The following is a 19,957-nucleotide window of genomic DNA, read 5'->3' on the forward strand; positions in this document are numbered from 1 at the left end:
ATGACGTTCCAACGCGCCAAAGAGATGCAGTTGAAAGGTGGGACTGGGAGGTGGCCGGGCATATTAAGTGCTGCGTCTTTGCTGTCAAGACTACCACAGCAAAATAACCATTCAACCTTAATGATTAACCACAATTGTATTTTATTTTAAGCCAAGTAGTAAAACAATGTAGTAACAAAACGATTCAACACCTACCTACCCATGCAGTTCCCAAGTAATCTCGAATGCATTGTACAACAAATATGTATATACAAATATTTACTCTAAAACTGGAGCACATCTATCAACTTCAGATTGATAAAATATTTGTGGCTTTTAGGCTTTTATTATCAACACTCTGCCACCTTCTAGTCTATAATTATTATTTGCATTACAGAGATATCACACCAGGGGTGCATTCAGCAAAACGCAACATTGTGCTACATTCAGATAGAAATCTGCTATGTAGAACAAACATGCCCTTTGACAAGTAGAATAAGGAACCATGTCTTAAACATTCATAGCATTTCTATCTGCAACGTTCTTGGCCCTGTTTTTGATTGACCCCCCCAAAAATCTATGATTGTGGACATTTTTAATAGACCTACAGGTAGTAATTTAATATTGTTTACAACCCCAATTATGTTAACATCACAACTATATTTTACAACTTAAGTTATGACATTCATTAGACTAACATACATGTTATACTTGTATCTTTATCTTGTCTTCCACGTCTATGCTGATTCATTTTCTTCCTCAAAACATTATCTTCCTCAAAATCCTTCCTTCAAATGTAATTCAAGTCTTTGCTGATCCTCCATCAGTTTTGTTTTTAATGCTTTTTTTCCATGGTAGAGAACTTGGTCTGCTACCAAGAGCTTGCAGCAATTGGTGTCACTGGAACAGGCTCACACACACACCAGTAAACGTAACACCTCACACTGTGGAGAGGTAGACACACAAACCAAGTATTTTATAAAGCAGTGAATTGAGTCATCCAAGTCCATACAGAAGAGAAACTACACTATTGCCTCAATCAGCACAATGCGTTGTGATCCTCCGCTTAGTCCCATATTATTTAGCAGACGCTTTTATCCAAAGCGACTTACAGTCATGCGTGCATACATTTTTGTGTATGGGTGGTCCCGGGGATCGAACCCACTACCTTGACGTTACAAGCGCCGTGCTCTACCAGCTGAGCTACAGCTGTATTGAATTTACAGCCTTTGATGTCCTGCTGTTGACGAAGTCTGCTTTCCTATATCCAGCCTACCAGAGAATGAGAGGAAAAGCAACACATTAGATGAATTAACAACTATTGTCACCACACCAAATGTTTCTTATCCTTGAGGTTATACTGTGTAGGGGCCTCACCTTCCTATAGGCCCCGTGGAGCTCTGAGTGGCTCCACATGCTGTGTAGTAGGATGCAGGCTGCCTGGCCAGCCCTGGTGGGACCAAACCTAAAGGGACACAAGCTTACAGTCATTGGACATAAAAGGAAAAGCATAAAGCAAGTAGAAGAGGTTTGACAGATGAAAAGAAACTCATAATGTTCAGGAATAATACAGTGCATATTAAGGCCATCTGCAGTCTTTGCATAGCATCAACCAACAGTGCCACGTCATTGACGGCGCAGTCTGGCATCAGATTGCTACGTACAGTATATAATATGTGGTTAGTTGATATGTTAAACATCTATCCAGGCAATGTAGTCAGCCTGGAACGCAGCCATGGTCTTCAGAAGCTACCCACTGACCCGTTGTCCTTTGCGCTGATGTTGATGATCTTGGGCAGCGACCCGTGGTTGACGATGGCCCTGACGTGCTGCGTCTCGTCCTGGCTCAGGTTGATGAGGATGTGGCACAGGGACACGGTCACCTCTGTAGGCAGGTCTGTGTCCGTGTCTGAGTTGGGCAACATGACCACCAGCTGTGGCAACACCTGTTTGACTACAGAGAGAATGGAACGCTTTGTGAGAAATTGTTAGATTTTCTACAGCGGCAGGTTTTTATGCTTCTGTGCTTTTATATAGTTACAAGTCCCAAAGGAATATACTTTTTGGGGACTTATGTAGGACTAAAACATTGCGGTTGATGAGTCAATTCACAGCTCACCAATGTCAGCGTGAAGCTCTCTGTAGCGTGAGATGTTACTTAGCAGGGACACAGCAGACTTCTTCACATCCCGCTCTCCTTCCTGGAGCATCTTCCTGACCTGGAGAAGACCATTCTCCCGCTGTACTATGGTGTGGGCGATGGCCTTGGATACCTGCCCATACAGAGCCATGAGCCCAACATCATCACCAACTGACAGTCAATATAGTAATGCACAATATAGTAGTCACATCAATGTAATACTTAATATACAGTCAAGTCATGACAAGGTAATAGATGTGAGGCTGTATTGTAGTTATTCCCTCAAAGGAGCAGTACGAGGGTTAGACTGATACAAATCAAACCCATGGGAAAATCAATTCTACACTCCCAGAACAGTACATAGCCCACAGAAATAGGATCATAGATTTGTGATATAGCCGTACCAGGCCGTTCCTAGCTGTGATGTTCTGCAGGGCTCCGATGGCAGCCTCCTGGGTGTAGGGACGGATGCTGCGGGCCATGATTGACAGGTACATGCGCACCGTGATGGCGCTCCACAGCCACTCTATCCCACAGGGACTACCCTTCTCCTCCAGCAGAGGGCACTTTGGATCAAGATGCTATAGGACAAAAACAACCAGAAAACAGGAGGCCCTTTAATTTACATTTACACATTTTAGTCATTTAGCAGACGCTCTTATCCAAAGTTAACTTCCAGATACCAGGTTTCATAGTACTTTTCAATCAATGTGTATAAATCTTTTAACAAATACATTTGTCAAAGAAAACTGGGTTTAAAGAGTTAGTTCAAAATGTATGCTTTCTCACTTACCAAGGCGGCTTATCCATAACACAGGCATTGCTCATTTCCTTTAGTGGTAGTAACTTATTTATAACCAGATAGAAACAGTGGCTTTCAAGTACATGATAAGGGCAACAAAGAAGATAACAGCCACAACATAGAGGTCATGGGAGCCTACCTGGATGATTTTGGCACTGCGGGAGCCGAAACATCCGGGGGTCTTGGTCTTTGGAGCCAGGTTGAGTCGAGACTCATGAAGCTCGCTGGTGTACATCTGTGGAAGCTCCACCTCCATCTGGTAGGAGAGGTTGTGTAGGATGCACACACAGTTCTCTGTGGACTGTAGAGGAGAGAAGTGGTTCTGTTCAGGGGACCAGATTGGTGATTGCCTATGATTTTAAGATCAAACATTCTGCAGATGTCCATTGGCCAAAAATTAATTGTAGAGCAAAGCTGGTTCATTATGTTTTCTTGATATTTAACACTTAATATCAGATTAATAAGTTGTTCTAAAGAGACATAAATTGATAAAATATGGGCAAAAACAACCAGTCTTATTTAAGCGTTTGCCTCTGTCAATATTTATTCCACTTACAAATGTTAAGTAATGCTTGTACGAAAAGAAACAAGTGAACATTTTGCACAAATGCTTAGTAAATGTTACTTTAGTCATTCACATGCAGTACCTTGTCATCAGGCTTGTAGTCGGCTATGGTTCCCCGGATGTAGTATACCAGTGAGTCAATAAGGTTCTCACACTGCCGCATGGCTTTTCTCCCATCTGGACCAGTTGAGCTTATGTTTCTGACAACCACAATGACAGGTTGTGATTATCGCCACTAGGCAACAAAAGTATTCTTTGCATTCCAGACATTGGCCAAACTGGCTAAATATATATTCCAGCTGTTGGCCAGATGAGCCAAATGTTTATGTAGCAGAGATATTTGGTGTACTTTACCAAGGTTTTCTGGTTATCTGCAATTAAAGCCATTAGAATAGGTCAATGTAATAAAACGTCTCTTCTATGTGTTGAGAGATAGCAATGTGTGTTTCAAGCACAAAGGAAACATAAAGAAATGAGTAACATAATAATATGGCATTTAGCAGACGCTTTTATCCAAAGCGACTTACAGTCATGTGTGCATACATTTTTACGTATGGGTGGTCCCGGGGATCGAACCCATTACCCTGGCGTTACAAGCGCCATGCTCTACCAATTGAGCTACAGAGGACCACATTGAGCTACAGAGGACCAACAGAACATGAGTTCATTTTTCACTTTAATTTCAACCACTTGTCAATGAGTCAACTGTTCCACTTCCTTTTAGATTAAGTCAGCACAGAGAAAAAAACACATGACAGTTGCCTAAATACATGTGACCACATGGTCATTTTTTATTCCTAAAACCATGCGCATTTATCTGAAAAAGTCACTGATATAGAAAATAATTATATATACAGGTTAAAAGTAATGACTAAATGTTCCACCCATAAATATAGTTGTGAAATGTTCTTGTTTTAAGTATGATTAGTACTTTCTTAGTAGTGACTAATTATTACACTCTGAAACTGTGTGAGATGTGTTAGAATCTACTACCTGGTAATGTGTGAGTGTAGGACCAGTAAAGATTATGACATTGTGCTATTATTTAGCAATGTGAGTAAGAGTTAGACCAGACAACAAAGGACAAGGAGAACTGTCTACAGGCAACTGAGAAACCAAGATAACTGAGGAATTTAGGGAGGAGAGAAACTGTTAGGCTTGGAAGGTGTGTGTGTGTGTGTGTGTGTGTGTGTGTGTGTGTGTGTGTGTGTGTGTGTGTGTGTGTGTGTGTGAACTGATGGTCAGGAGAGCAATTATAAAGTGGAAAACTACAGCCCACCTAAAGAGGGGAGGGATTTTTGTATTACGTATGAGTATAAAAGATGGACTCTGAAATTGTGATGGCAGAATTCTCAATGAATAAATATCTCTGACTATGCAGACCAGGACTCTGTCCGTTTCTTGATTTTGGGAGACGCACAGAGACACTGAAATAGTTTGTTAAATAATTCACTTAACAGCTTGGTCCTTCAAGCCGGATTCCAATACCTGCATCTGTCATTCCAGATAACTCTGAAAACCGTCAAATGATACTTTCGTAAATAGAAAGTCCTGCCCTTTGACATTAAGGGTTAAGACAGGCCAGAGGACACCTGATTAATGACAGAGACGGTGACGGAATCCAAACCTACATTGAATCTCGGCTGCAAGGATAAGGTCAGTAGTCTTTATTCATTACTTGGTGAAATTGATTTGAGAACTTGCTAAAATAATGACTGAGGGTAACGTCATAATTTAAAGTAGCAAATCGATCAATGCATAGCCATTTTAAGTGAAATGTTGGTGGGTCCGTAATGATTCACGGTAATAGGCCATTACCAAAAGAAACTACCCAGTGTTGAAATAGAAGTAACTATTAAAAGTACACCTAAGGGATGTAACCTGTAAGAGATTATAGAACAGTCAACAAATAATCCGGGTTAAACAAATACAAAAAGTACACCAGAAGGAATTAAAATAGCATGTGTGAGAAATAGAATATTAGTAAAGTCAAAAGTCACAAACAACTGTAGATTTTGCTGTAACTCTATCCGTTTCATGAAACTGGAGCCTTACAAACTCTGGGTTACTGATAGTGTCAACCAATAATCATGTAAGGTTGTATACGTGTGAGACCTAATATTTGCTCAAAAGTCACATCTATGAATAATTCCAGGTGGTTGTATAGAGAAGAGAGAGAACCCATTACCTGTTGTATGAGACTGTCAGGAATTATCAAGATTACATTGTGGGGATAAATTCCTCCGTAGAGTATGAGATAATTCTGGGGGACTAGTCAAGTCTACATATACAGGAAGGGGTGATTCCAATTGTTGTGTGAAACTGTTTTGAATAACTTGTTATATACAAGAGGTGGCTAAGGGATTTTTAACAGTACCAACCATGGGAGGCTAATCCTCACAAGAAGTCCCAGAATTTACAGGGACCAAAATAGGTTGTGTGAGGAAGTAAGTAATCATAATTGACTATTTTGAGGAAGAAACATATAAGAAATTAATTAAAGTTCGAATAAATCATTAAAAGCAAAATTGTAAAATTATTTAATACCTAACAACTCAGTTAAAGTGACAAAAACAATTATTAGAGAGTTGGAAGTAATCTAAATTCAAATAAAGGTGAGATTCAGGAATTTGGTAAAAGCCATAAAGTAATTGTTCAAAGTTTTGGGTATTGGACGATCAAAGAGTCCTGCCAATATGGGAAGCAAACCCTCCAAGGAGGTCCCGGGGTCAACCGGAGATGAGAGATTTATGGAATCCAGGGATAGAAGAAATCTCCATTATGTAACCAGGTGGAGGGAGAGGTATGGTTTTGAGGGACGTCTGGACGCAGATAAACTTGAATCCATGCTTAAACAGATACATAAGGTGTGTAAAGGAGAAATAAGCAGTGAGAGAGAGAGGTCTGAGACAGAACCCACAGCTCCCCCTGTAGAAAGGTCTAGATCAAGACTATACACCTCCCTGGCAGATCAGGCCTGGAGGAATAAATCCAGACGATGAGGTGGTAGTGGTGAGGGGAAGGGTGCCACAGCAGGCTGCCATTTTGGAGTTTCCACCCCCTTACCAGAACAAAGGGGAAGCTGAGGGAGCACAGAGGGGGGTTGAGGATAAGGCAAAGGAAGATAGTACAGTTGAGGTTCTAACAAAATTTTTGGAACAACAGGAGCAACCTAATTGGTCATTGCAGAAATTAGAAAGAGAGAGAGAGACGGAAAGAGAAGGCTAAGAAAGTAACTAGAGTACTAGGATACAATAAGGGGGTCAAGGGACTGAAGGGTGGAAGACCAGGTCCCTGAGGAGACGAACCCCACGACAAAAGTCCAGTTAGGAGCTGAGCTCAGGAGGGAGTCAGTATGAGTCAGGAGATGAGAGAGTAGGAGGGGGCCAGTACCCACTGTTAGCCTTACTTAATCTATTGGCAGGGAATGAAGGGGCCCCAGCAACCTTAGATGTATACAGTAATAATAATAATAATAATAATAATAATAATAATAATAATAATAATAATAATAATAATATGCCATTTAGCAGACAGGCCATGAACACAGAGGACGTGGCCAGAGCGGTAGAAGGAATGACCACCCCAAAACAGGAATAGTAAGGTTTGGGCTGCCGTTAGAGGGCAGTGGGTTTCAGGGGATGCCCAGAGGGCACTTTTGCCATGGGCCGATCACGGAGAGTATGTTGGGAAAATAACTGAATTGTGTAATAGCCTCAGAGAACATTACCATCGTCATGCAGACTTCTCTAAATTACATGAGTGTAAACAAGAGGATAGTGAGACTGTCAGCCAGTACTTAGAGAGAGTTAAAGATGTGTTTAACGCAAACAGTGGCATACCCGAACTAGATCAGAGACAGGGGAATGATAAGCCCTACCATCAGCAATTAAAAATATAGTGTTCCTCAGTGGAATGAGACCAGAGATAAGCAGGACCATTAAAAATACTTTGATTGGGTGGAGAAAAGCACAGCAACACATATTGAGGTTAAAAGGTTTGCAGTTTCCCAAGAGCAGATTGGGAGAGACCTTAAGGGAGTGTCAACTCTCAGGGAGATAGTGAGGCCAGAACAAAGGAGCAGTGTCCTGGAAATCAGTCTGTTTTGTTTTTTTCAGTTCTGCTGGGAGTATATTTGATGATGGGGAATTTGTGTTGAATGAGAGGCTAGAGACTTCATAAAATAATCATTGGAATAATAATTATATATTAACTTGCTCACCCAAACGTAGACATACGTCATGGGTGAGACATAATTAATATAATATTGTACAAAGCCAATTTAGGGTTTCCATTAAGGAACGTCAATCACTACATTGGATATTAATACTATGGAGATAAATTCAATATATGCTGGTCAACTACGGCATGTGTTTGGTGTTATTTGTAGCCTACTTAGAAAGGACAGTTACCTAGATCTGCTGTATTCTAAACAATGACAGATTGGGGGTTTCATAAGAGGTGGCTATAATTTTAGTCGATAACAGAGGTAATTAGATTTGAGAAATGTTGAAAAGTAATGTTAGATGGAAAGTCAGCAATAGAGGATAGAGATTGTACAGGGTTTCCTGTGTGAAAAAAAAAGTAATAGAAATTGGGTGATGAGAAATGTTGAATTGCATTGTTTAAGCAAGAATGGCATTAAATTCATGCTTTCTAGTTATGTGTATGCAAATATGTTATTTGTTTTTGGTGGTGTGTGGATAGAATTGACTAATGCCAGGATTTAGTAAACGAAGCAGAGAGATTTAGTGAGAGCAGTGGAAGGGATACCCCACCCTAAGACGGGGGTACACCAGTTCAGAAGAGATATGGAAGGGCTGACCGCCAGCTTTAAGATGAATACAGGGGAAGTAGAGAGGGCAGTCAGACAGATAGAGCTAAAGGACTGGGCGGCAGTGAGAGGAAACTGGGTTCCCGGAGATGGGAATGCGCCGGTTCTAGAGTGGGCAGCAGGAGGGGCTTATGGAGATAAATTGGCACAACTCTGTGATAATCTGAGAGAATATTATCACAGACATGCCGACTTCTCCAAAGTCCACGAGTGTAAGCAGGGAGACAGTGAGACTATTAGTCAATACCTAGAGAGACTGAGAGATGTGTTCAATGCAAACAGTGGATTTATTAAACAATAGGTTTATATTTTTTTAAAACATCAATGCAACAGGTTGCGATGATTAAATTAATAGAAAGGGGTTATAGGTTTACAGTGGGGAAAAACGTATTTAGTCAGCCACCAATTGTGCAAGTTCTCCCACTTAAAAAGATGAGAGAGGCCTGTAATTTTCATCATAGGTACACGTCAACTATGACAGACAAATTGAGATTTTTTTTCTCCAGAAAATCACATTGTAGGATTTTTAATGAATTTATTTGCAAATTATGGTGGAAAATAAGTATTTGGTCACCTACAAACAAGCAAGATTTCTGGCTCTCACAGACCTGTAACTTCTTCTTTAAGAGGCTCCTCTGTCCTCCACTCGTTACCTGTATTAATGGCACCTGTTTGAACTTGTTATCAGTATAAAAGACACCTGTCCACAACCTCAAACAGTCACACTCCAAACTCCACTATGGCCAAGACCAAAGAGCTGTCAAAGGACACAAGAAACAAAATTGTAGACCTGCACCAGGCTGGGAAGACTGAATCTGCAATAGGTAAGCAGCTTGGTTTGAAGAAATCAACTGTGGGAGCAATTATTAGGAAATGGAAGACATACAAGACCACTGATAATCTCCCTCGATCTGGGGCTCCACGCAAGATCTCACCCCGTGGGGTCAAAATGATCACAAGAACGGTGAGCAAAAATCCCAGAACCCCACGGGGGGACCTAGTGAATGACCTGCAGAGAGCTGGGACCAAAGTAACAAAGCCTACCATCAGTAACACACTACGCCGCCAGGGACTCAAATCCTGCAGTGCCAGACGTGTCCCCCTGCTTAAGCCAGTACATGTCCAGGCCCGTCTGAAGTTTGCTAGAGTGCATTTGGCTGATCCAGAAGAGGATTGGGAGAATGTCATATGGTCAGATGAAACCAAAATATAACTTTTTGGTAAAAACTCAACTCGTCGTGTTTGGAGGACAAAGAATGCTGAGTTGCAACCAAAGAACACCATACCTACTGTGAAGCATGGGGGTGTAAACATCATGCTTTGGGGCTGTTTTTCTGCAAAGGGACCAGGACGACTGATCCGTGTAAAGGAAAGAATGAATGGGGCCATGTATCGTGAGATTTTGAGTGAAAACCTTCTTCCATCAGCAAGGGCATTGAAGATGAAACGTGGCTGGGTCTTTCAGCATGACAATGATCCCAAACACACCGCCCGGGCAACGAAGGAGTGGCTTCGTAAGAAGCATTTCAAGGTCCTGGAGTGGCCTAGCCAGTCTCCAGATCTCAACCCCATAGAAAATCTTTGGAGGGAGTTGAAAGTCTGTGTTGCCCAGCGACAGCCCCAAAACATCACTGCTCTAGAGGAGATCTGCATGGAGGAATGGGCCAAAATACCAGCAACAGTGTATGAAAACCTTGTGAAGACTTACAGAAAACATTTGACCTGTGTCATTGCCAAAAACATAGTTGATGTGTACCTATGATGAAAATTACAGGCCTCTCATCTTTTTAAGTGGGAGAACATGCACAATTGGTGGCTGACTAAATACTTTTTTTTCCCACTGTATATTAGAAGGTGTAGTGAACTTAATGAAACGTGGTATTATATAGTGTCTTCCAGGATTGATGGAAGTCTCCTATAGCATTATGTTAAGGGAATGCCTGGAATAAAATATAATGTCTTACTTACACGGAGTATGTGATTGTATTGGCTAATGAATGAAATATGACATTTACAGGGGCGACAGGAACAATAGAAGAGGAGACAGATTTTCCTATGGTGTTGATCAAATAATTGATAATGGATCCTTTGAGATGAGATCACATGGAGCAGATTTAGGGGTCAATAATCATTGTGAGATTTAAAGAGGATATGATCTGAAGGGTAATCAATTAAACAATCATTGTATACTTGAGGAATTTTTAGTGGTTTTATGGATTAGTTATGAGGAATTAGATTGATACAAATGATTATCGATGAGTTAGGACTGGGGATATCTGTATCATGTTTTGTGTGTACTTACCATCTTTAGATTACTGATGGTAATTGAAGGTTAACAAAATGAATAATTTATCTTCCAGGAGAAAGAGATTCGCTTATCTAATTGGAATGTTGCCCAGGGATAGGGGGAGCAGTTTAGTGGAGTTAGGCAGTATTTAGGTCGTAAAAGTGAGCGACCAAATTAAGTGGGGCCTGGCTATTTTAGGTTGTTGTTTTTTAATTGGGGTTTTCAAATAAAATAAAAACACACCTAGTATGATGTTTATCAAGCCTTGTTATTTTGATTTTAGGGGGTTTTCAACAGGTCAAAGGTGATAAGTCTTAAAGGAGCACACACAGTGAATTTTATGGAGTTTTTCTGTTTTGACTGAGTTTAGGGTATACATGATTTCTTATGAGAATAAATGTCATGAGGACTTAATGAACACTTGGGATAAGTAACATTTATGAAATATTTAGAATTAAGGTAATGTTTAGTATACTATGGGATGGAACAGTTTGTTGAATGATTTCAATGGCCTCTGAACTCTGTTTTGACACTGATAATTCTAAAGGCATGAGAGGAGGACTTTAAGATAGTTTATTTTACCAAGTTGAGGGTAATTTAATACTGTGAAAAGTGTGAAGATTATAATTAGGTAATAATATATATATGATTTGAACCATAAAATAACAGAAGAGAGAGAGAGCTTTCCCTGAATGAGGGATACCTGTTGCTAGTAAATTGTACTAATCTTGGATTACTTTTATGGGATAGAAGTAAGTTGAGGTATTATCAAATGTTTTCAGCAGGGTTAAAACACTTCTCTGGTCCCAGTCAGCTGACAAAAGAGGAAGTTTCGATACATAGAGATCTACTTATAGAGAGCTACAGTAGGGCCCCAATTAAGGAAGTTCACAGATGGGTGAAGCAAGGCACAGTAAATAAGAAAGGAATATGGGTCAAAGACAGCTTACCAATTCTCCCAAAATTACTGTTTAGATATGCTGCAATATTGACACACGGGCAGAGCCATGTGTCAACGGGAGGGATGGATGGTAGAGCAGGTTAGGAAACACTTTGTGGCCTATGGTATAACGAATTACAATAAAAAAAGTGTTTGGAAGACCTTACAGAATGCCACAGTTGGCAGGACCAGAACAGGCAGACATAGAACTAGAGAACACACTAGCAGAACACATGAGAAAATTGTTCATTAACCGTATGTCTAAGAATTTGTGTCCTACAGGAGAATTAAAGGTGACTCATAGTATATAACCTGGAGACTGGGTGTGGATCCAATCGTTGAGGAAAAAAGATTGAAAGCAGTCACGCTGGGAGGGACCATACCAAGTCCTATTGGTAACTGCCTTCGCTATAAGAATAGCTGAGAGAGCCACTTGGGTCCACGTTACCCACTGCAAAAAGGTAGGCCCACATACCAACACTGTTGAACACACACAGAGTTAAAGAGAAGAACTGACCCACTAGGGTTTGGGGGTAAACTCTGTTAACGAAGAAACCCTACCCCGACCTTTCATCACTGTGGGGTGTTTATAGAGGTGTGGGTATGGGGAAGTACCAGGCAGGTGGGTCAGGGACAGGATTGGGATGGCGGTTTTGGGGATTTTGGGGGACTCTGAGCTGCATCATCATGTTAACCATATTATGGGTTAATCCAGGTCAACCTAAACAGGGAAATTATGACCAAAATAATACCAAGGCACTGATTAGATCTCGTAGAAATACTGAAACCAAGAAAGACTATTGGGGGAAGGATTATTTTAATAGTTAAAGTCAGTTTAGGACAAGATGGGGGATTCAAGATACCATTCGACTTCTCCCATGAAGAGATAGGAGGTTTTGGGGGCTTTGGTAAGAAGGGGGCGTGTACAAGAAAGTTAGGTCCTAGAAGGTATGGTAAATACATTTGCCTGGGGAACACTCATGTCCTTGGGCAAGGGTTTTTAAACATACCTGGGGAACATACTATGAGAATGGGATGGACGCAGTACACCAATGGGGAATTAAACAAACCCATGATAAATGTAAAATGGAACTGGTGATAACGGTAAAGTCAATTATGCAAGATGACATAGCAAGGAACTATTGGGCCTGTGTTGATGATTTCGGGGCAGATACATGTTTGAGGCTCATTTTTCAGGAGAGAAATTAATCTTCCACCTCCGAGACAGATCAGCAGGTAGATCCAATGTTATCACCAGAGGTACCAAAAAACCTAGTCCAATACCCCTTGGAAGGCCCTCGGAAGGAATCCTAAATAGCACTAAACCACCAAGGGTAGAATATTTCCTCTTGCAGGAAATGAACCAAGGAGAAGTAGAAGGAATTTCAAATGAGAACTTTTGGGTAAGGTGGATGAACTACACAGCTAGGGCGTTGGGTCAAACTAATTGTTATGCCTGTTCAACAGGTAGGCCAACCCTTGTAACTGTGCCTATGCCTCAGACCATGTTCTCTTGTGTGATAGATTTGGGATCAAACCAAACCTCACCTAATTGTTCTGATATTAAAATAACCACTCTTAAAAAGGATAACACTAAGGCACCCCAATTTAGCATGAACCCCAGAGATTATCAATGTTATAGACACCAAAGTAATGCGAATCACAGATCAAATTGGAGAAGGGTTTACAACAACGTTTTTCTGGTGGGTTACAATTGATAAAAATGTTGACTGGATTAATTACATCTACAAAAGGTTCGTTAATTAGACAGGGGATGCAGTGAAGAGAATCTCAGGCCAACTATCCACCACCTCACTCATGACCTGCAGAATAGTTTGGTTCTCGAAATGCTTTTAGCAGAGAAGGGCGGATTTGCAAGATGGTGGGAGGTCATTGTTGTATGTTTATCCCCAACAATACAGCCCCAGATGGTACAGTAACTAGAGCACTGGCAGGTCTCACTGCATTAAGTAAAGAATGGGCTGAGAACTGGGGGGTGAATACATCAATGACTGGTTGGTTTGATAACATGTTTGGTTTGATAACATGTTTGGTAAATGGAAAACTATTGTTGTAACTATTTTAGGCGCGGCAATCGCGTCTATGGGTATGCTTGTTCTTTGTGCATGTTGTCTTATTCCCTGTGTCCGAGGGTTGGTGAGCAAGGCGTTGGAGGATGAAGTATCACAGCAGATGGTGAGATATGGCCCAATCCCGGACTCCGACCTAAGGAATTAAGAATATGACCCACCAGGCTTGGTGGAGGACGTTGACGATTCAGATAGTTTGAGACTGGATGTTTTCCTACAACTATAAATCTCTAGTTTAAAAGTAATTGTAATGATTTTCTGTGTATTCAAGTGTGGATAATTTAGTCAAGGGTGTATTGATATAGAAATTAATTCTATATACAGGTCAAAAGTAATGACTAAATGTTCCACCCTTAAATATAGTTGTGAAATGTTCTTGTTTTAAGTATGATTAGTACTTTCTTAGTAGTGACTAATTATTACACTCTGAAACTGTGTGAGATGTGTTAGAATCTACTACCTGGTAATGTGTGAGTGTAGGACCAGTAAAGATTATGACATTGTGCTACTATTTAGCAATGTGAGTAAGAGTTAGGCCAGACAACAAAGGACAAGGAGAACTGTCTACAGGCAACTGATAAACCAAGATAACTGAGGAATTTAGGGAGGAGAGAAACTGTTAGGCTTGGAAGGGTGTGTGTGTAAACTGATGGTCAGGAGAGCAATTATAAAGTGGAAAACTACAGCCTAGCCTGCCTAAAGAGGGGAGGGATTTTTGTATGACGTATGAGTATAAAAGATGGACTATGAAATTGTGATGGCAGAATTCTCAATGAATAAATATCTCTGACTATGCAGACCGGGACTCTGTCCGTTTCTTGATTTTGGGAGACGCACAGAGACACTGAAATAGTTTGTTAAATAATTCACTTAACAGTCACTCAAATATATAGAAAATTCTGCAGCCTTTTTGTTAACGTCAAGCAAAATACAGTAACATGAGTGATGCTGTGAGTTATGGCTGTGAGTTGGAGTGTCGTGTGTTTTCGTTTTAATCAGGCCAAAGACTGAGGAATTCAATGGTTGCCAGGGCTTGATAGCACCAGCCAATATGGATTCTGAGGTTTCAATTCTACTAGAGCCACTAAGAGGGAAAGGGCTCCGTTAATAATTTAGTCCCTGACTGTTTTCAGTCGTATCGGTCGCTAGGCAAAAGCGAAACACTGCTTGTAATACCATGTTTTGTTTGTCAGGTGCTATATCTGTGCCAAACCAAATCAATGGCCGCCGGTTCAACAGGAACGCAAGGTTTGCAGGATATTGTTTCCAGCGCATTACTGCTCCATCGAGGTGATGCTGACTAGGCAGAAGTCATCATGCCTGTTTTGTCAGGTGGAAATGAGTAACAGCATGACACTGGCCTTTGAGGAACCTCACAGTTCTCACTCATGGCGAGGAGGCTGTCAGAGATAAATAGAATATGCTTGACAAAGCCTTGTGAGATGTAACACTGTGTAGCTCAGTTGGTAGAGCATGTCGCTTGCAACGCCAGGGTTGTGGGTTCGATTCCCACGGGGGGCCAGTATGAAGAAAAAAAATCTACTTTGACATTAGTATTTTGTGTAGATCGTTGACAATTTTTTAAAAATTAAATCCATTTCAATCCCACTTTGTAACACAACAAAATGTGGAAAAGTCAAGGGGTGTGAATACCTTCTGAAGGCACTGTATACCATTTAGCAGACGCTTTTATCCAAAGCGACTTTCAGTCATGCATGCATGCATACATTTTACGTACGGGTAGACCCGGGAATCGAACCCACTATCCTGGCATTGAAAAACACTATGCTTTACCAACTAAGCTACAGAGGACCATCAATCAAGAAATGATTTCATGATAATTCCAAACATAACAACTATAACCCTTTCTGCGGCAGGTAGCTTAGTGGTTAAGAGCGTTGTGCCAGTAACCGAAAGGTCGCTGGTTCTAATCCCCGAGCCGACTAGGTGAAAAATCTGTCGATGTGCCCTTGAGCAAGGCACTTAACCCTAATTGCTCCTGTAAGTCGCTCTGGATCAGAGCGTCTGCTAAATGACTAAAATGTAAATGTAGTGTCCCAGGCTGCCCTAAGATGGATCACTAGAAATACTTGATCACAGATACTACATAGGTCAGTGCCAAACACACAAATGGCCAATAAACACCTGTGTCCAGACCAGACGACCTACCGGAGGCAGCCAGTGGCGTTGTAAAAGGTGTCTGGGTCAGCCAGCATGCCGTCTTTGGGGTTCTCCCCCTCAGACAGGCCTGAGCAGGGCACCAGGACAGAGGTGGTCAGGATCTCCAGGGCCTCTTTGGAGAGACGCTCCTTCAGCAGGTCATGGGAGGATAGGTTCCACAACAGCCCTGTGGAACATGTTTCATTCTTAGGTTACTACTGTCATTACATTTTATCACGTATATATTTCATGTAAATCACATGTTCACAAAGCATCTCAGAGTAGGAGTGCTGATCTAGGATCAGGTCCCCCCTCTTATTCATTATGATTTAAAAGGCTAAACTGATCCTAGATCAGCTCTCCTGCTCTGAGGCACTTTGTAAATACAGGCCCTGGTCATTAATAAAGTGCTACGACGATTTCTTTCAGATCTACCCGAGGAGGTGCTCAAACTAACCAGTGAGCTGCCGCCGGGTCTCTATGTCGCGACTTCTCCTGAGCAGACGCAGTACGGGGGCCACGCCCTCGTTGTCCTTCACCTCCATCTTGTTCTCGCTGCTCTCGAAGACAACGTTTCGGAGCGCCCCTGCCGCTATCTGCTCCAGCTCCTCGCTGTCGCTCTGCAGCAGTTTGATCAGCTTGGGTATCCCGTGGAGGTAGAACACCTGGGGACAGACAGGCACAGCTATTCAGCTACCATTGTTTCCTATGAAGTGTGAGCTCAACTTGAATTTTCATGTGAATCGCCCACATAATCTCAATATAAATTGAAGGGAAAATACCCCTACCAATCCAATTATTTGAAAATGGCACATACTGTATTGGCAACATCAGCTGTAGTGTAGGCCTACTGCCTGGCAGCCTTTAACCTCAATTGAGGGACCAAGTCAACATGAGTAGAGATGGGCCCCAGCTCACCATCTTCTTAGCGTCAGCGCTGTTGAAACATTGGTTTTGAATAAAGCTGGCAGCAGTGATCTGCATCTCCTCATTCTCCTGGCCCAGCAGGTTCACTGCCCTCTCCAATGTCAGCTCAGGCACCTTGCTCTCCGGCTTCCTGTGTATGGGAGAGAGCAATGAAGAGGAACTTCCTGTCAATGACAAACACACACTCACTTTATCAATCCCAAAGGCTGATTCATCCGATTTCTCATCCTCACAACACTTTCCATTGTATTCATTTATATGCACCTACTACAAAATCTAGGTAAATCATTGACCTGAAACGACAGATAAGCAACTGAACTACCTCTATTCTCTGGAAGACTCTTTTACAGTTAACCAATAGCTTTAGTACAAGCCTCAATCAGCCACCCAAATCTGGAACCAACCGGACCCTGAACAGCTATCCAAATTGCTAGTTAAATAGTTAACCAAATAGCTACCTGGACTATCTACATTTACCCTTTTTGCACTAACTTTTTTGCACTGACATATGCTGTTGCTACTGTTTATTATCTATCCTAGTCACTTTATTCCTAGTTATATGTACAAATCTACCTCAATTACCTCGTGACCCTGAAAATTAACTCAGTACTGGTACCCCGTGTACAGGGCCAAGTTATTGTTACTCATTGTGTATTTATTATTACTTTTACATATTATTACTTTTCTATTATTTCTCTATTTTCTTTCTCTCTGCATTGTTGGGAAGGGCCCGTAAGTAAGCATTTCACTGTTAGTCTACACCTTTTGTTTACAAAGCATGTGACAAATAACATTTGATTTGAGTTGTTGAGAACTAAATTAACTGCCAGATCTAATCAACTACAGGTGTGTAGAGCAACACATAAACCGTCTTACAGTGCAGTGAGTTCCTTCACGTCTCTCTGCTGGATCTCTGGCTCCGCCTCCTCCCTCTTCTGGCCCATGTCCACCTCCATGCTGACCAGCGAGGCCGGGTACGAGGGAGGCCATTTGGCTCCCACAGGCCCCTGGCTCTCCCTCCCCACCTGGGCCCGCCAGGCCAGGCCCTCTGCTCTCTGGGTAGCATTGAATGACCCGTAGCCTGTTTGTCTCCCTGCCCCCCTTTGAACCTCCATCTGGTAGGGGCTGTTGTCGGTGCGAATCGCAGGGCTGCTGCACAGGAATGAGTGGTCTGCCGAGAGGGGCTGAGGACCTCGAGTCTGTCTGAGGGACTGGCCCCAGTGGTAGTTGCCACCGTTAGCCATGGCGTGTGACCTTGTGCTACGGGCCATTTCCGAATGGGCATAACGCCGCATCAAGTCTGTCCCGTATGACCGCTCCACTGAAGTCCACATCATGGGCGGCTGGCTAGGGCCGGGGAGGGTGTAGGTTCCGAAACGGAGTGTCCCGTAGGCCAGACGGGAGCGAGGTAACTCAGGGCTGGAGACTGGGGTCAAATCCACCCTCTTAGACGGACGTCTTATATTCTCCTTCAAAGACGACAGGCTGCTGATGTCCACGCCGCCAATCTGGCCCAAAGATGAGTGTGTCTACATGGAAAGGTGAAAAGCAGTGGTTGCCCCATTTCAGAAGGTTTACAACTGAATCATCAACCATAAAGAGACTTCTGGTAATAATGCTAAAACATCTGTGTAAAGCAGTTGCATATAATTGGACACAGTCGTGATGACTCAAAGCAACACAAATGGTTTAGGGAAAAAGATCATACAAAATGCTCTCTCTGATGTTTGAATAATCACTGTTGTGCTTGTTGTGTTTGTATTGTTACATCATACTGTATTGTGTGTTTTATATACTGAAAGCCACACCTTAGGTTTCCTTTGGGAATCATAAAGGTATTATTCAATAAAATGCAGTTCAATTCAATTGTCTATGTGAGATAATAGAATTTCAACATTTGGTAGAACAGACAAAGGGGCGATAAATATGTCAAGTTTTTTTATTTATTTTATTTTTTATTTAACCTTTATTTAACCAGGCAAGCCAGTTGAGAACAAGTTCTCATTTACAACTGCGACCTGGCAGAAGTGTGCCAGAAGGAAAGGCTTCATTTGTCACATTATTGAGATAGTGTTGGATACCCACCTCTGCACTAGGGGCTGGGGTCTTATAATAGCTGCACATCCCTGAGACTATCCCATTTGTTTTTATGCAAACCATATGGGCGGTACATTCAAAACCAATGCAGACCACAGATTGTTTTAGGGCAATAGATATCATCTCCTTTTCCTGCTGTTTCTTGTGAAGTTCATCACCTCAGTGACGCACTAAATATGGAATTCAAGTTTTGAAAAACAACACTTCACCTATCCTCCAGACACATTGCACTTGACTGCCATGGAGGGTGAAGTCCCTTGCTCCGGAGTTGAATCAGGCTTATTAATTTCTGAGAGGCTAATGCACCTGTGACTGTGGATAATGGGTTGTGTGTGTGAGTTGTTTGTGTATACTATAGGATAGGCCTTACCATCATGTTAGACAAGATTCCATCTCTGGAACTGGTGATACTTGGTGGGTTTCTGGATAGATGAAGACTGCCTGAAAGATAAACCACGTGTTCTGAAGGATCATGCCATTTTACCAATTCCCTAATTACCCTTTGGACACTTGCCCTCTCCTATTGGAAAGGTAAATGGGGAGGACTACAAATACAGTAGGCTTGAGGAGATTGAATGGAATAGTTGCTGACATGATTGCAAACGTCATGGTAAATAAAATGTCACCCGTCTTGTTTTCCTGGTAGGCTATGCCTAAACATTTTTCCCCATCCTCAAATTCCCGAGGCGATATCAATAGCCTAATCTTACAGACCTTGCTTGTTCATGCAGACTCAATGTAAACACACGTTAAACTAACGTTACTATTTTACCATTGTCCTTTGTCTTTTTGCCCTTACGAGCAAGTGTGAGCCGCACTTGTTGCTGAACACGAAAACTCCGGTCATTTGAATGAGTCTTCGTATTACCCTCTGGTGGTAATGCCAAACTTGTGTCAACTGCGTCAAGTGTGAATGAGTCTAGCGCAGGTAAAACTGACTTCATACATTGCGGCTCTTCCATGATTCCGTAGATATCCAAACGTGTAATAACATAAAATAGGCCGCAGATTCATCAAAAGTGCCACTATCGTCCTTTTCCGACCCGTTCATACATAGTAACTCGGTGTTCCCGAACGGTGAATTATTCGGCTGAGTCCGTCCCTGTGCAAGTGGGACAGTTGAGTTCATTGTCACT

General features: G+C 41.9%; 1 protein-coding gene across 3 annotated transcripts; it reads right to left on the reverse strand.

The window, feature by feature from the left end:
* Positions 1–124: 124 nt before the first annotated feature.
* LOC311140587 (plakophilin-2-like) lies at positions 125–19,957 on the reverse strand. Of its 3 annotated transcripts, none has more exons than XR_014614148.1 (14): positions 19,594–19,929; positions 19,192–19,262; positions 17,601–18,253; positions 16,716–16,854; positions 16,255–16,462; positions 15,807–15,984; positions 3,569–3,686; positions 3,061–3,222; positions 2,524–2,700; positions 2,099–2,252; positions 1,741–1,933; positions 1,357–1,444; positions 1,092–1,251; positions 125–923 (listed from the first exon to the last, which is right to left on the reverse strand). XR_014614148.1 is itself a non-coding variant. In XM_084175710.1 (14 exons), exons 1-13 carry the CDS (start codon positions 19,781–19,783, stop codon positions 1,183–1,185), a joined length of 2,400 nt encoding a protein of 799 aa, XP_084031836.1. In that variant the 5' UTR covers positions 19,784–19,957; the 3' UTR covers positions 125–923; positions 1,148–1,182. The 3 variants fall into 3 exon arrangements, 2 of the variants coding, with proteins under 2 accessions (XP_084031836.1, XP_084031835.1); XM_084175710.1 differs by having other exon boundaries at positions 1,148–1,251; positions 19,594–19,957; XM_084175709.1 differs by having other exon boundaries at positions 125–1,251; positions 19,594–19,956.

This window comes from Coregonus lavaretus (genome assembly GCF_964263955.1).
Source record: "Coregonus lavaretus genome assembly, chromosome: 13".
NCBI classification, from domain to species: Eukaryota; Metazoa; Chordata; class Actinopteri; order Salmoniformes; family Salmonidae; genus Coregonus; species Coregonus lavaretus.